Below are 17,422 nucleotides of genomic sequence, written 5' to 3' on the forward strand. Positions count from 1 at the left end.
ACGGCCACTCCCGACTCTGGGAACATGGGCACTGTGCTCTCAGCGAACTTCCACATCTCCGCCTCAACGTTCGCCTCCTCAAGCGCTGGCTGTCCGCCATCCACATGCATGGGGTGGTACGGTCCGCCGTCTTCCTGTTCTGCATTTTCGATGACCGGTTGCGCCTGACCTCCTTCCTCCAGTTCTCGATGCTCGACGTTGACATCGACTCCCGTGTCGAGCTCCATTTGATTCCACGTGTTTTCGCCCACCGTCTCGACATGCTCGTCAACCTTGGAAGGTTCACGCTGGAGCAAGAATCAGGAACAGAATTCACCAAACTCTTCCTTCGTGAATTCTGTTTGCTGTTGGCCTGTCGCCTGCGCTAATGCCTGGCACCTGCCCATACGAACAGTTCTATAGCGTATAATGCGAATTATTTCCAGTCGCAGCCAGCTTCCGGCAAAGACCGCCAGTGGTAGCTTTGGCGTTCTCTTCATGGGAACTCCTCTATAAATATTGAGGAGTGAGCTGCGCGAGCATGCGTGGCTTCTAACCGCTTTACGACTTTGCAAGTTGATAGTTTGCCAAAATGTATTTCCTCACAAGTGCATAGATTCGCACGCGCACAGGAACGCATTTCCTTGTTGAGCTAAAATAAAAAAAAATAATAAAAAAACTGTGAGCGCTTGGAAACTGGGAAAGGTAAGCGTTAAATATACGGGGTGTTTTTTTATTTTAGTTTCTTAAACGATACAGATCTTTTGCAAGTATGCTATGCATGGCAGTGAAGCACGCCCCGACGTCGCAGACGGACTCTCTAAATCGACAGGCGAAAATACTTAACTTTTTAATTATCAACCTGAGGGCTGCAGTTGTTCATAAGAATACGTTCTAGAGCGTCATAATTTACGATATTTCCCTTTTTAAGAGGTCCAGAAAATCGTACATAATTTGAGATATTCCGTCATCAATTTACGCTGTAAAGGTTCCTCCTTTCCGACGATCATGTTTCGTTATTTTGAGCAGAGACGCGTATATGTCTAAGGCATCTGACAGTGTGCTTGCAGTCTTTGACAAGCTCCCTGATGTTCAAGTCACAAGAATTAAGAAGGCGAAAAGACTAGCGAAACAGTTGAATTTGAACACGTTATTGTCGAGTATGATTGAGAGCAGTAAATAAGGGCAGCCTGTAATTTTTTTTCTTTCACTGCGAAACCCACAATCCCAACTGGCCATTTCGTGTAATAGTTTCAGAGATAGGAACTTGGCAGAAGCATGCTATAGGTCAGCGTTCTGTGCTTCTTGTGTGCCTTTTTCCTCTGTGGTGTCGTCCAACTCCGACTCGCCCAACATATTGTATTAGGGAAAAGTTCTTAGAGCGTAAGGTATTGACCTCAGGTGTACAAAGGACACAAAAACTGCTCGTACATGGGCGTCACCCTTGCCGGCTATCGAGGCCACAATGTTGTGGGAGAGGCCCTGAAAGCATTCCAGTGGCGACGTCTGGACCTCTTCGAGGAGCACGGCGGTGACCTGCACGTCGGGGACATCCTGCTTCGGTTGCTCGGACTTGCGGCTTCCTCTGCGCACGGCACTCAACGCGGTTACCGTGGCGACGGAACTGCGCTTCCGGCCGCCCGGATAGCTCAGAGGCCACGTCAGTGGACCGGTGACGTGACCCCCTAGCTCCAATACGGCGTCTTCACACTGCGGCGGCGAACATATATTATAAACGAAACCTTACACATCCGCGAACGGCTTCACGACTTCTCTACGTGAACCTGAATTCATTGTGTGGTTTTATTAACTTATAGTCAAGCACACCGACGAGAAGGCAATACTTTATGGTGAAACAGCGCCAACAACGGGACAGCAGAAGAACACTCAGGACGAGGCGCCGACTATCAGCTGGTTTTATTTACTGGAAAAGCGGAGTAGATCTAGACAGAGAACAAGCACGGGAACCAGAAAGAAGCTATCATTGTTAGTGCGCATGCCGCCAGATCTCAACATTTACGTCGAACTATGTCGTGGAAAATGCGGTATGTTGAAATATGTAAATACTAGAGCATGAACAACTTTTTCCCCGTTTTCAGGCAGCAGTGCGCGAAAAGGACAGCGACACTAGAAAGAAGAAACGCGGACACACGCTGTCTCCGAGTTATCTCGAAGTTATCTCCGAGTGACTCAGTATTTTGCAGGTTGCAGAGTATACGAGGGATCCCAAGTTCTGCAAAATGGTGTCGTATAGTTTCGAAATCCCGTTTTAACGAATTGTCTCAAAGAATATAGATGCATATGGGTTCAACATATATCGCTGACACTGGCACAATTGCAAGACGCCTTTCGTCAAACCTCGCTCTCATGCGCTTATGCATTTGCGTGCGAATAAGGTGAAACGTGGTACGCCCACGAAAGGCAACTTTAACCTGTGTTGTCGAGCTTTGCTCGGACGGGGCTTCCCGCACTAGGCCTCGCCACAAGCCTCCACACATATCGCAACCGCTGTCGTCATGCGAGGATGACTCCGCGTCGGTTGCCAGGGACGCCCGCGAAGACTTCCTCGCTAAGGACCTCTTTGACATGGCTTTCCGGGCACTCGGCATGGCAGCCGCTCCTGAGCTCGTCGCTTCGGACAAGAACTCCTGAAACTGGGAGCTGGAGCCTCTTTCGTCCGCTGGCCGCGACAGGAGTGTGCCTTGCCCGCGATGCGACATCTTCCTATTGTCGCTCCATAAGTTGCTCGGGACGCTTGTGACGCCCTGTGCTTTGTGTTCGCCACCGGGTCCAGCCGCGGGACGCGCCGGCATCTCAGCTTTCTTCGCGCTAACTTTCGGCAGCCGTCTGCCCCTCTGTTCCGTGGACGACGCCGTCTCTCTAGGAAACACATCCTCGGGGTACATGGCCGCCAATGCCATGGAAGCCCTGCGAACCTCGCTGCTCGCAAGAGCTGCCCTCTTCATTAGCTCAGTGGCGAGGAAGTCCCGCCGGCGCCGCTCCGTCTCATTGTCATACCGCAGCCTGCGGAGCGCCAGGGAAGCTACCCGAAGGTCCTCTGCTACCGCAGCCGTGTACTTGATGTGCTGCGTAGTGTCCGCGGTGCAGCGTGTTTCCCACAGCTGGTAAGGCCTAGAAGCGCTCGCTGCGCGCCGAGGGAGCTCTGAAGACTCCTCACGCCCAACAGAAAAGCGCCAGACCCGATTAGGATCGAAATCTTCGTCGAGCTCGCGTGTCACAACGCGCGACGTGCTTTGCGAAAGACGTCTGCATGAGCTACGACGCCTGGCGCTGCTGTCTCGCCGAGACTCCGCCGGCTCCGTGACGTCGTAATCCTCGTGTGAGGGTGGCGGCATATCATCAATCGCATCTGAAAGCGAACCAGAGCTGGCGAGAGAATAGTCCCGTGTTCGCGACGGCCTTCTAGAAAACAATGACCGGGAAGCTCTTCGAGGTGACATGTCCGCCGCATGCGAGCTTCTGGACGGCCTTCTCGAAGCTGGTTGAGACACCTCCATTTGGCCGTACGCGAAAAACCTTGAACGTCTTGGCGGCGATTCACTCTGCGGACGTTGCGCGACAGACGTCCTTACAGATGACAACCGTCTTGGATACATTGGCGAGAGCCTTTCTTCTTGTGGGGCTTGTGGCTCAGACATGGCGAAACTGTTGTTGAGAGGCTCTTCTGTCCGGCTGCCTTGTCTGTATAACGTTGGCACAAAGGGCCCGCCAGGCGGACTAGCCGAATCGGCGAAAAGAACGCTTGCTCTCCTGCTAGGAGTGCGAATTGATGTTTGCGGTCCGTATAAGGGCTGCGTCACGTCGCCTTGCAAAATTTGTGGTGGCTGGGCGTGGGCTAATGCATTGTCTAACGTCACCTCTGATGTCGCCGTTTCTGTCGACATCGCGTGTGAAATATTCATTTGCCCACTAGCCCGTGACACGTGACCCGTTTGGCCCGTGAATTCCCGACCAGAAAATGGCTCCAATGGCACGGACTGCTCTTGAACTGCCTGTGTTGGTACGGGCTGACCTGTAAACGATGCAGTTGGTCCCGGTATATGTTGTGACGCCATAGGCTCAGTAAGCGTTGGCTCCTTTGGTAAAGGTTGTGTTGGCATTGGCTGATTAGGCAATGAATAGCTAGGCATCAATTTACCTTGCACCAGTTCAGCAGGAGTAGGTTCAATTGGCGTGGGCTGCCCTCGCATCAGCTGGCTAGGTAACGATTGGCTGGGTGCTATGTACCCTTGTATCGGTTCAACAGGCGTAGTTTGCACAAGCATATTCTGTCCTCGCATCGCCTGATCCACGGTCGCCTGCTGGTCCGTTACGTTGTGATCAAGTGTTGGCTGCCCGGAAGTTGGATAACCATATCCTTCTTGCTGGCCAACATTCGGCTGAACAGTCACCAGCGGCGTTTGTTGAGCTGTCATAGCTGGCTGTCCGCCAGCAGGCGCAGGTTGACCAGGCATCGATTGGGAGGGGCCATAGGGCATCTGTGGACCCTGAGGGGCCAGGAATGGCGGAGGATGCAGTTGAGAAACGACATTCGGTGTTGCTGTAAAATCTGCAGGGGGATGTTGCGACGCGTCCGTCCGCTCGCCGAGGCCAAGAAAAGCTTCAAGTTTCGAGATGACACCCAAACTGGTTTCTGGGGCGCTTGCCGGCGGAGGCTGTGGGATCAGAGGCTGCGCTGCAAAAGGAAGCGTGCCCGGTGGGTAAGCGAGGTACGGCTGCTGTGATGTTGCATCTGGAGGCGGGTGAAGTGCCACTGGACTGCTGGGCAGATGAGACGCGACATGCTTTTTCTTCTTCTTCTTCTTCTTGGATTTCTTGTCTTTGATGGCATCCTTTGCTTCGATCCCGCTTAAAGTGGGACGGAGGCCCTTCTTGGAAGCCTTGCCATCGGACTTGCCTTCTTTGCTGGAGGACTTCTTAACACCCTTCAACTTCTTCGCCGAGCCCGCGCTGGTGTCCTTGTTGGAGGCAGCGTCCGAAGCAATCTTTCCGACGCTGTCATGCGTGGCGGCGTCGTCGGCTGCCTTCTTTTTCTTCTTCTTCTTCTTTGATTTCTTGCCACTCGTCGAGCCGTCCTCCTTGGGAGCCTTCAATGAACTCTTCTTGGGTTCTGAGCCCGCTTGCGGCGCATCGGAGGGCTCGCCTGGCTTGGCGTCGCTTCCTTTCTCAGCTTCCGCCATGGGAAATCGCAGACTTCTGTAAATGGAGCCCTGCTCTGAGGAACGGTGGCGGCAACGTACAGCGTAAGAGCAGGATAAAGATTCACGTGCTCGCGTGAGCACGCTTGCTTTTTTTGCTTGCTTGCTTGCATTTGGCTCACACCCACTACGGGGGACTGGCCAAGAAGCGGGCGGTTAAAATAAATTGGAACATTGGGTAAAAATCAGGGAAAGGGAAGAGTGGCTTTTTTCAAATGCAATAAGGCGATTGTCGTGATACGCTTGCTTGTTCCTTATATCTGGCTCGTACCCACTACGGGGGATTGTCCAAGAAGCCGGCGGTTAATGTAAATTTGAACATTAAAGGAGTACTGACACGAATTTTAAATATTTTCGGATTGTCGCTCCAAATAAAAGCACTCGTGTCGAGAACCCTAAAAAGAGTATTGTATAGTGCTTCGAGTATCGATAGCGCTACCTCAAAAATGACACCTTCGGTTTGGATATCGAGGGGGTGGCTTCTCAGTGACGTGTCATGGCAGTCATAGGCGTGCGCACAGGGGGGGACAGGGGGGCGGCCGCTCCCCCTAATCATTTAAGAGGGGGGGGCGCAATATCTGCCCCGTACATTGACCCTTCTAGTCACCTAAGAGGGGGGTGGCGCAAAATCTGCCCTATACATGGACTTAGTAGGGTGTGGGGGCGCTGCGATGAAGCTTCGCCCCCCCTAATGGGGAACCCTGCGCACGCCTATGATGGCAGTGTGACGTCACGGGGAGACAGTTACTGGCAACGTACTAGCGGCAGATCCGTCACCTGCTCGTGGTGCACGTCAACAACGATGAGTTAGTTGGCGTAGTGACCCTGACAGTGACTTCAGGCTGCATGCAGGACGCAGAGTTCGCAAACTCAGTGGAACTGTGTTGACTCGTCGCGATAATGTCCATTGCGGTGGGGCTGGCTTGCTGATGTTCAGCGACGAAAACTTTAAAAATCAAAGCAAAATATTTTATGCGTGTTATCTGACTCCGGTGTTTGGAGAGCGTGAACACTGCACACCAAAGAAACGAAAAACGTCCCTTTTACGATGTCTCAAAATCGTGACAGGAAAAGGGAAAACTAATTTTTTTCCAAATAGAATACGGTAACTTCCGTGATACGGAAGAACTAAATAAATAATGAAATAAATAAGATTTTTTAGAATCAATAGTTCTAGTACATAATTTTTTTTTTGCTTGGGAAAATTAATGCTGAATAATGATGATTCTAATGGTATTAATTTTGGTTTGGGAAGAGCTGATCAATGAATTAGCAAGGTAATGCCTTTGTGTCACCCAGGAACTCGCAGAGGGCCCCGCAGACGTTCCCGTTACTAAATTCCAATGAAGCATATCCCCAAAGGAGATAAATTTAGAGCACTTAGTGGTATTCCTAATTTTCTGAATAAAATTTCAAAGAACTTTTTCTTTTGATTTTTGAAACGGCGACAGCTTATGTACATAATGGTCGATATTTTCAGGTTTGTTGCGGCTACGGCACAAAGGGGATGGCACCAAACCAGGCCTGTTTTAGTAAAAATTAAGCGGTGGAATACGGCATCGTAATTTAGTGATGGATGCTTCCAATTTACGCGTGGGACACCATTTATTATTCCATATGCGAAATGTAAGTGCGAAAATTTTGGATTAGAAATTTTAACCTTTGCTGAATCTTGAAAACGAGAAAATTTTCTGGACCTCGCCGCAGTAATATAAGCTGTAAGAGCCATGCTCCGTAGCAGTAAGCAGGTCAAGATCGTTTTATAAATCAAAATAAAGCTTGATTGTTTGAAGAGTGGTGTTTCTCGAACCCATATATCGTATTCATTTATTTGCATATTTGCATTTATTTGTGTTTATTTGAATTTATTTGCCCCCCACTCCCCTGTGCGCATGTCTATGGCGCAGGATTAACCGAATGAGTGCAAATGTGGAACGAACACGTACAAGTCTAAAAAATATGAGGCGCGCTGGTGTGTTGTACAGGTAAGGTCACGGTGGAGAAATACGATATATGTTAGTGAATCGTGTAATTCATTTAGGAAGGTTGATGAGTCACGCGTCATCTGAAACAAAAAAAACGAAAGTAAATAAATAAAAAGTATTCAAGATTGATGCACGCAATGAGAGCAAGTTCTGCCTACTGGACACGCACAACCCAGACGTACAGGGGCGTATAGCCAGGGGGGTTCAACCCCCCCCCGAAGTTTTCAGTTGTGCTTGCGTATATATACACGCGCACATACAAACACACGCACGAACTACATAAGTATGGTTGAACCCCCCCGAAAAAAATTTCTGGCTACGCCCCTATGTACCACCGTCATCACCCCCAGGCGAAAACGAGGAAAAAGGAGCGGACTCGGGGAAAGATTTCGGAGACCTTAGGGCTGAAATACAAGGAGCCTGGTCAAACAATAAAGTTCATTTCGCTCTCTCATACATCTTGAAAGCGCGGGTCTCGTATATAAGCCGCACCCACAGACACTCGTATATTTGTTATTATTAGGCCCCTTTATTTGTGTAATACTGACGTCATTAGCCACATTAAGCTAATATTTTTTTAAACATAGGTTATCGCGCCAAATTCGGTGTACAGAAGTCTCCCTTCCAGAGAAATGTGTGTAATGCGCTGCTACCATCTATGCTGCTACGCTGTTGTGTTCGCATACGTGTCGATCAGTGATGGGGACGGTTTGCAAAGTTCAGTAGCGTTAAAAGCTCGTGCTTCACACCTTCACACGTACGACGAATGTGGCTGTTGAAAAAAAGGAAATAAAAAGCCGCGTCTTTTACTGGTTAAGTTGCGTTTCAGAATACCTGCCTCTAAACGGGTCAAAAACATGGCCCGACAAGCCCGCCAGCAATTAAACTTCAAGGCTCACGAAACGAACACTAGCGGACTGTTAACAGGCAGTACGGAACACATTGTTGTACGAAGCACTGTCGCTCCTGCGTTAGCGAGGATGCATCGGAAGTGATGTGACGGTTACACTTGATGTAACGCGATTTTAAAAACGGCGTGGGCAGAGGTGTCATTTGGAATGTTGGCGATTCAATCCGATGTGATAACTTGCAGGTATCTCGACGAAAACAAAATAGGCGGGTAAAAGCAACAAGCTCATAACGTGTAGTAGCAACAGTAGCAACGCATCCAGCGCGTGTGGCGTCACTAGCTACGGTAGCTAGCCGGGCATTTGCCGGGCTTGCCCGCTCCTCTCAAAATCGCCAATCAAAACAAGGATGGCGCCTTTTCTTGGGTAGCGCCCCTTTGCGCAACGAAAAGTAGTCCCGCAAACGTTCGTCTATTTTATTCTCCACAAGTCTGTCATCGCACAAAAGTGATAACAAACTTGAACTTAACGTCGAGTAATGTTCGGTTATTTAATTGAAGCAGTAAATTACGCCGTTTTACTCGCCAGTCGAAGAGCGGCGTGGCCCTTTCAATACACCCGGCCACCCCGTGCATGTGTCACTCACGTTGTAGCCCATTCCCATTAGGTTGGGACTGGGACAAATTTTGTCCCCTCGAATCGGGATCTAATTTTTTCTCGCAGGAGTAATCGGCTTCCAAAGTGAGTACAAGAAAATTTTCTGCTCGTCGTTCGCGTTGGTTTAATGGTAGCGGGCTGCGTAAATTGATGTTCGCGCTGTCGAGACGCGCTCCCCGAGCAGAGCCGGTCAGTCCTACGCCGGCCCTTTGTTTTGCCCGTCCTTGCGCGCGTTTCACTGAGAGTGAACGACGAAGACTTGCATGAATCCGCGCTCTCCCAGGCTAGCGGAGTTCGTAAAGTGGCGGTAGGATGCAACGCAGCCTAGTGTAGTTGCAGCAGCGGTAGTACCTAGCGTGTGATGCTTGCGAGGCCTAATTTGGCAGTTCGCCTTTTTGACTAGCGCCATGGCGGGATAGACGCCGGTGCACTTGGGTAGCGTGCGTGCAGCGCTTCCCGGCGACCCGGGTGGGTCCACTCGTGGTCTGTGCGGCCCTTTCGGCGATCTGTTGGCGGATTTGGCGCGTCGGTGAGGCGCCTGGCGTGCGCGTCATTTGTGGCGTTCCTTCTCCATTTCGTGACGCAGAAAACGATGGCCGAGGGTAACGGGGACGCAGCGACGGTCGAGCCCATGGACGAGTCGAGCGCTACGGAACACAGCGCCGACTACGCCAAGCTTGTGGGGCACGGGCTACAGGAGAAAGTTGCCGCTCAGCTGGATGCCATCTTCCAGACGGGCAAGCTGGCGTACGCCGACTTGGACGAGCGCGCGCTGGACGCGCTCAAGGAGTTCCCCGCCGACGGCGCCTTGGCCGTCCTGAAGCAGTTTTTGGACAGCAGTCTGGAGCACGTGTCCAACAAATCTGCCTACCTTTGCGGCGTGATGAAGACGTACCGGCAAAAAAGCAAGCTGCCCGGAGCGTCGGGCTCTGGCTCCAACAAGGGTCCGGACGAGGAGAAGATCCGCGCCATACTCGAACGAACGGGCTACTCGCTGGACGTGACGACAGGCCAGCGCAAGTACGGCGGCCCGCCTCCCGGCTGGACGGGACCGCAGCCGAGCAGCGGCTGCGAGGTGTTTGTCGGCAAAATCCCCAAGGACATGTTCGAAGATGAGCTCATACCCCTGTTCGAAAAGTGTGGAAAGATCTGGGATCTTCGGCTCATGATGGATCCTCTCTCGGGCCTCAACCGAGGCTACGCCTTCATCACCTTTTGCAACCGCGAGGGCGCCCACAACTCTGTACGCGAGGTGAGTGTCTCGCATCACACGTGCACGCAATGCACGCTCACTCACTGTGCCCTTTGCTCGCAGCTGGACAACCACGAAATCCGGAAGGGCAAATACATTGGGGTCACCATCTCAATCAACAATCATCGGCTTTTCGTGGGCAACATCCCAAAGAACAGGGGCAAGGAGGAGCTGTTTGAAGAGTTTTCCAAACATGCACGTGAGTGGGCCCTTGCTTATCGTCATGCTGAATTCTCACGCACGAAGGTTGTGCACTTCGTTATGGCCACTACATTGCAGATGTTGTCTGCAATGTTACTGCTTGCTGCCTGCCGTTCGACAATGTTTGAATCAAAAAGTTTTAATATGCTTCTGTGGAAGATTTTGTTGCATCTAGTGAGGCTTGTACTACATTCATTTGGTTGAATGAAAGAAGGGGGAATTTAAGGGCTTGTTTTTTTCTTTTTTAGACACAACATCAATGAGAAGTTGCACTGTCACCAGAGCTCTAAAGCTGTGGCGTGTTGCCGTTCTTTAAGTTTATCAGTTATCACTGGTGCTGCATAAATACTGCGTGAGCTTTGTTTCGAGCTGCAGCATTTTGCGGATTGAATGTACACGTCAGATCTTCCAAACTGGTAGTTTATAAATTCTCAGTGTATGCCCTGAGACACACAAGCAGAGGACTACAACTCCTTGTTTCAATTGTTTTTCCATTGACAATTTTATAGGGGTTCCACTGTAAATGGTCTGCACATAGGTTGTGCGCAGTATTTGTTGAGTAGCATAAAAGCATTGTAAGGTTCTGCATGACATAAGGTGTAGGTTATGTCTTGTTACATTTGGTGTCAAGTTTGACATGCAGGAGACATTCTTCTAAAAGAACTGCATCTGCTCTTCATCCCGCCATGCTACCAGAAAGGTTTTCATGCGGGTCACTGGTGCAAGCAGGGGGTGCCTTGTTTGTTTAGTGACAGTGAACACACTGATGACAACGCGCGTGCAGCCACGATTGGAAGGTGTGGGGGAGGACCGGGCTTTCACTGCAAACACAATTATTGATACAGAAAGCACACAAAATTCACTATTGTGGCCATCTGTCCAGCCGCACTGGATTTGACGTGCATCGACAAAGCAAGATCTGCACAGCATACAAAGATGAAAGGCAGAGTGACATGCTGCAGGCATATTTTGGGATTGCTTATATATACTGAACAACTGCAGTGCTTCAGCGATTCAAATGTGAAGTGCAGGACATTCGGTATGTAAATGTTGTTTGCTGCAGTGCAAGTACATATCTTGAAGTATTTGCTACCATGCTTCTGAACTACCGCTGTTGTTATCTGCTCTTAGCATTCAACCTGTTGGTTTGAAATATTTTACAAGTCATTGAATGTTATATATGGTATCAGTAGATAGAGTCTTAGAATTTGTGACAATTTGCATTTCAATACTTTAAGGCATTTATTACGGGAGAAGTGAGACAAGTTTGTCCCACTGAGCTTATAGCGCCTCTGTGCAATATTTTTACTCTGTAAATGGGGTTCTTGGTAGTAGCAATAAATATTCATTTGATACACCAAGTCATTACACTGAATGTATTTGTCCCACCGAGACTTGTGAGCTAAGGGTTGTGAGCTAAAATCCAGCAGAAATTGTCTACTGTGGAATGAACGAATGTTAGAATGAATGATAAAAGTGCAAATGCATAGAAGTGATGTCAGAATGAGATATAAATACCTTGAGGAATGCACCGAATACTTTATGATGATCTTTATGGTTTCAGTGAGCACACGAGCGCTTAGGATGAGCCGTGGTTGCAGCGTTGTCGTGTACAAGCAGTAGGCATGCCCAGAAATGCTCTTTTTGTACTGTCATGCGTTGAAGGTGCTCCAGTGTCAAGGGGCAGATGTGCGTGAGTAGGCTGGTGGTTCCCTAACTGTACTTTGTAGATGTAGTTGATACGTGGTGGTTTTCCAGATTTGTAGTAGGAGAAACAATCCACATGCTGGAATGTATTCCTCGTGATCATATTCTGCACGGTGCTTGGCACCATCACAATTATGTGCCTGCCAGGCAAGATTCGGGGAACTTCACCACATGCCTGTTTGGGGATGTTTGGATACCATTTGTCATTTTGCTGAATGGTTCTGTAACAGAGAGCAGTCTACAATCTGCACCTGTAGAAGTAGCTCAGACGTGGCTACAAATAAGCGGATCCATGTGCTTTCCAGAAGTATTGCATTACTTGAGAAATGCTAGAGACAATGAAACGGAGCAGAGAATGGCCTTTAGCACCTAGGATAAGAATGTTATGCAATAGAACAGGAAAGAATAACTTGCAGGTCATAATGAGAGCTCTTCACTTGCGAGCAACTGTGGGCCTGAATCCAGAAAGCATTCCAGCACTGAAAACAATTTTTCTCTGCCTTCTCATGCTTATCACCACTTAGTGCATACTCCTAACTGTTGCATGAGTATTGAATAAGTGTAGAAGAAAAAGCACACTCAGCTGTTGTAAGTACCAGTTGGCTACACTTCTATGTTGACACAATGTGTTAAAAATCACAGCATATCCACGTGGTGAATGATGATGACTGGGGTGAAGCTCCGGAGGGAATCATCGGTAAACCGTGAATCTTCTGTGTGACGCCCCATCAATCATCATATAAGGAGTGAGAAACACTGTGTATATTACAAACATCAAACTTTTATTTTTCTTAATTACATGATGCTTGGCTTGCGTTGTCCCTTCATTATCACAGTCCGTGAAATGAAGGGATAGCGGTTCCTGTACGGGTTGCAATTGGAAATTTGAAAATAACCAGGTCTATACACGTCCCTCGGATGGTCGTTGGTTTCATATGATCAAAGGATGTGCACGTGAGAGCATGTTTGGCTGCCATATGTTGTATTAACCACTCATTGTTCTTTTCGGTAATATCGATGTTCAGTTTACCAACTAACACAAATGGTCTATTCGACTTGTCATAATTACGCAATGCCGTGTCAATGAATGTCTTGATATTCCAACTCGACAAATTGGGTGCAAGGTACATGGTCATGATGATGCATCCATCAAAATCGATGGCAGCATATTCACAGTTGCGGCTCTGTGTCGGTAGTAGTTTCAGATTTTGTGCCTTTTCTGTTTGACGTATACGGCCACATGACCTGCAGGACGCTCTGCATCATCGATGCACACGACTGGAACGTATCCTTTGATATACGGTCTTTTGGCGTTCCACGTCACGGTATGACAGAGAACGTTCACCGCAGTAAGTGTGGGGTCCAGTTTCACATTGTCTACAAGCTTGACATGTTGTCTTTGGGCGTCGTTGAAAACACGAGACATAGTAAAGAAGAAAGAAAGCCACACGGGCGAACACGCACGAGAGTCTCAGTCGTCAACGTCTTCTTCTTCTGCTGCATACCAGAATGCGCGCTTCTCACGAACTAGAGGTGGCTACTACAAACGAACAAACAAACGGAGGATGGACAGACCCACGACATAAGGAGCTTCGCCCCTAAAACTTCAGAAAGAAAGCAGCACCTAACAAGTGAAATGAGAGCAACCTTGTCTGAAGTCAATTCAAACTTTCATGCGCAATGTATGCAGTTGCAGGAGAGCATTGTAATGGTGCCATAATCACAGTTGAGCTTTGACCATTGTAAGGAATACAAGGAAAATAAAGTACGTATTCAGTGCTATGAGAGCGTCTACTGGAATTCTACCTGGTGCTGGCAGAGCAAGGGACGAGGCAACAGAAAATGAAAGCCATACTTGTGCTACCATGAGGGCATGTTGACATCAGCGAAGTGCAGAGTAGCAAAAAGCCAGTGGGTATTCAGTCCAGCAAGGGGCAAGTGTGGAGAGTTCTTCAGAGTGCGTGGCTAGCCTGGCCACGTGCAGAAGGGGCACGCTTCATAGAAGTGCCAACATCTTAGTGCATTTCTATTAGCTTTGATCCGCTTGCAAGCTCTACCCGCTAATCGCTTGAGCATAATAATCAACTCTGACAAAGACGGTGAGATGACATTCTGCTGTGATTTGTCATGCAGCAAAGGGTAGTTCTTAATTGCATCAATAAAGTGCAGCAGAAAATCCAGCTGGTTGTTGAGACCTGGTGGTTGCCATTTCTGGGTGGCTTTCCATTTTCACATTTTGATTGAGCGCAGCAAAGTGGGAAGCTCTGGAGGGGCAGAAAGCCAGGAGCAATAGTGCCCGCCATATTTTCTTCCAGGCACTTGCCTGGTTGCTCTGGTCATCCCACATTCAGTGTGAATGTGCCTTTAGCCCACTCTGTGCAGTAGGCAATGGAAGTTCGAAAATGTAACTGTGCAAACAGCTGTGCTTTTTGCTTGTTCAAAGACTAAGGTCGCCCAGTTCAGATTTTTCGCATTGTGTGGTTAGCACAGCAAATGTGTCCCTTGTGCAATATTAAAAACTTCTTATACACCTCCACAACAGGTGACTGTGAAAGCCCTCCTTACAAGAAGCCATCACATTCTGTGCAGCTGATGTGGCTCAGAGTTATCCGGGTTAATTCAAGTATGAATGCACATAACTGTTCCCAAGCAGCCAGAGGCAGATTTTGGTTGATGTGCTAATTCACTTGTAAATGTCTGTTCACTGCCCCAAGTTAGATGGTCTGCACTGTTGCCATTTCAGTCAGCCAGTGTGCAACTGAGTGTCTCAGCATAAAGGAAGGAGCTGCCCTTTTAACCATGCTGCCATGCCTGTTCACACAGCCTATGCAGGGGTGATGAGAACACGGTCGCCTGGATAAATTGACTGAGGGAACTCGGGCGCTGTGAACTGTGAAGCTGGTGGTTCCGCTAGCTTAGGATTGTAATGTTGTATATTAATTTGTTCAAATTGACTCATCTTGCTTCAAACAACTTTTTGATGATTGTGCACACACACAGATAATTATTGCCTTGAAGTCTCGAATTGTTGGAGGCCGATAACTACTTGTGAATGCAAAAGTTTTGACATGCGTAAATTTGATGTCAAGTGCTCCTTTAACATTGAGCATCAGTGGAGCTGCTTGCTGTAAAATCACTTTTTTATGCTCTTAATTTCTGAGCTGAGCTTTTTTTCTCCCATGTGCCCAGTGTTCGACCAGGAGTAAGGTGAGGGGCGAGTAAAACGCGATAATACCCATGATTTCTCTGTTGGCATTCGACAACCATCTTTGGACTTCGGCTATGGCTGGTTGCAGTCAACTTAGGGCAGCATAGTTACTTGGCTTCTATATTTTTACTATCTGAATTCACCAGTCATTGACTGATGGTGATGAGTGTGCATGCACATTGGATAAGATGTTCAGACAGGCTACAAACAGCCTGGAGAGAAAGCCACTGTGGCCATTATATTAAAACTGAGTAGCCAGGCTGTAGCCCGCTAGCATGCTGTATCATAGAGGACCTGTGTCTGGCAGTACTCTTAACAGGTTGGCACACTAGCTAATTGTTTGTGAATGCGCATTGCTTGTTGTTCATGGTTTGTATTGAAGTGTTTTTCTGTCCCATGACTTACTTGTGTTTCTTATTACAGCGGGCCTGACGGAGGTGATCATTTACAGTTCACCTGACGACAAGAAAAAGAACCGAGGCTTTTGCTTCCTGGAGTACGAGTCACACAAGGCAGCCTCACTGGCCAAGCGCCGCCTGAGCACAGGCCGCATTAAGGTGTGGAGCTGTGACATCATAGTGGACTGGGCAGACCCACAGGAGGAGCCTGATGAGGAGACAATGGCCAAGGTGAAGGTTCTGTACGTCCGCAACCTTACAACGGACGTTACGGAAGAGAAGCTCAAGGAGCTGTTTGAGGCACATGGCCGTGTGGAGCGGGTCAAGAAGATCAAGGACTACGCATTTGTGCACTTTGAGGAGCGGGACCACGCAGTGCGTGCCATGGAGCAGCTTCAGGGCAAGGACTTGTGCGGGGCCCCCATGGAGGTCTCGCTGGCCAAGCCCCCGTCGGACAAAAAGAAGAAGGAGGAGGTGCTGCGCAACCGGGAACGTCGCATGATGCAGATGATGCAGCAACGCATAGTGTGAGCACTCTATCCTCTCCCGTCGCTGGAATAGTAAAGCATGACGTAGTAACAACACTGCCAACCACTGCAGAATGGATTCCATTGTGCCACATCACAAAATGCCCCCCACTGCATGGGATAAATGTGTGTTGCATGCAATTGTGTATAAATTTGCATGCCTTGGATGCTTCTCGTGCTTGGACCAAGTTCCATTTTAGATGCACTCAAGGCGGCAGCTTAATCGATTCTGCTCTAGTAGCGACCTTCGAGAGGCATATTGTCCAGTGGCGTGCTGGTTGTAGTGATGCGCGTGTCTGTTTTGTTGCAGGGACGTGTCGGACTACCGCATGATGGGCTGCATGCCCCCGCCGCCGCCCCTTCGGGGGCCCCGGGGCGGCGGGGGCGGCCGGGGCCCCCCCGTGGGTCCTAGGAGCTACGGTGAGTGTGGGGGCACCTGGGGGCACGGGGGTGTGCGTTTTCCCGGCTGGCTCTGATCCTTGTTGGTCTCTGTGCGTAGATTACGACTATGACTACTATGGGTATAGCGACTACCGGGGCGGCTATGCGGATCCGTACTATGAGGACTATTACGGCCGCTATGATGACTATTATGACTACGGCGGCTACCAAGCTGCGGCACCCCCCCGTGGCCGGCCTGCTCCAGAGCGGGTGGGTGGTTTTCCTTCCTTCTCCTCCTCTTGCCGACGGTTAGCATATCCGAGCGGCCGGGAAAGCGGGCGCCCCCGCGGTGGTTGAGGTGCTCGCTCTCGGATATGGTAGCCCGGCCTTGCGCGCGCACTGCCCGTGGCCGGGAGAGCAAGCCCCTAAGTTGGTGGGCCCTGATTAGTGTGCTGGTGTTCGTCGTCTTTCAGGCTCGTGGTGGCCAGCGTGGGGTGACGCGTGGGGGGCGCGGCCGTGGGCGGGCCCCCCGCGCTCGCGCTGGCCGGGGGGCGGGCCCTGTCAGCCGTGGGGGCCGTGGGGGCGCCCCCCCCCGGGGAAGCCTGGCCGGTAAGCGCAAGTTCGACGGGGGCCACCAGAACCAGGGCGACTCTAAGCGCCGCTTCCACAACAGCAGCAGCCAGCAGCAGGACGACGGGCAGCAGTGGTACCAGGACTCCTTCAAAGAGACCTGGGGCTGAACCGCTCGTGTGTGTGTCTTCCCGCCGCCAAGCACTCCTCCTTCTCGCGGGGGGTCCGGACTGTGATGGACAGGCGACGTGTAACCTGACGACATTGTGTGGAAAATAAAAGTGGCCGTTTTAAAAACTGCATTCTTCCTCCCTGCTGCTAAGAAGGCGCCCCGAGAAGAAGACCAGGCACACAGGTTTGTGCGTTTCCATTCTTTGCGCGGCCGCGTGTGCGTATTACTCGTCGAATGCCGCGCGAAACGAACAGCTGTTTTAAAAAAAAAAAGTCAACCGGTCCAATCGAAAGCGGCGCACAGCCGAAGGCCGGCGGT

At 49.8% G+C, this 17,422-nt stretch overlaps 1 protein-coding gene across 3 annotated transcripts; it reads left to right on the forward strand.

Moving 5' to 3' along the window:
• The first annotated feature begins 8,600 nt into the window (after nucleotides 1–8,600).
• LOC119396901 (heterogeneous nuclear ribonucleoprotein Q) lies at nucleotides 8,601–17,234 on the forward strand. 3 transcript variants are annotated; one of them, XM_049417276.1, is made up of 7 exons: nucleotides 8,601–8,772; nucleotides 9,275–9,940; nucleotides 10,004–10,139; nucleotides 15,480–15,981; nucleotides 16,292–16,401; nucleotides 16,481–16,632; nucleotides 16,811–17,234. In XM_049417276.1, the coding sequence occupies exons 2-7, from the start codon at nucleotides 9,281–9,283 to the stop codon at nucleotides 16,973–16,975; spliced, it is 1,725 nt and encodes a 574-aa protein (XP_049273233.1). In that variant the 5' UTR covers nucleotides 8,601–8,772; nucleotides 9,275–9,280; the 3' UTR covers nucleotides 16,976–17,234. The 3 variants fall into 3 exon arrangements, with proteins under 3 accessions (XP_049273233.1, XP_037520200.1, XP_049273234.1); XM_037664272.2 differs by having other exon boundaries at nucleotides 16,836–17,234; XM_049417277.1 differs by lacking the exon at nucleotides 16,481–16,632 and having other exon boundaries at nucleotides 16,836–17,234.
• The last annotated feature ends 188 nt before the right edge of the window (nucleotides 17,235–17,422 follow it).

This window comes from Rhipicephalus sanguineus, chromosome 6 (assembly GCF_013339695.2).
Source record: "Rhipicephalus sanguineus isolate Rsan-2018 chromosome 6, BIME_Rsan_1.4, whole genome shotgun sequence".
NCBI lineage: Eukaryota > Metazoa > Arthropoda > Arachnida > Ixodida > Ixodidae > Rhipicephalus > Rhipicephalus sanguineus.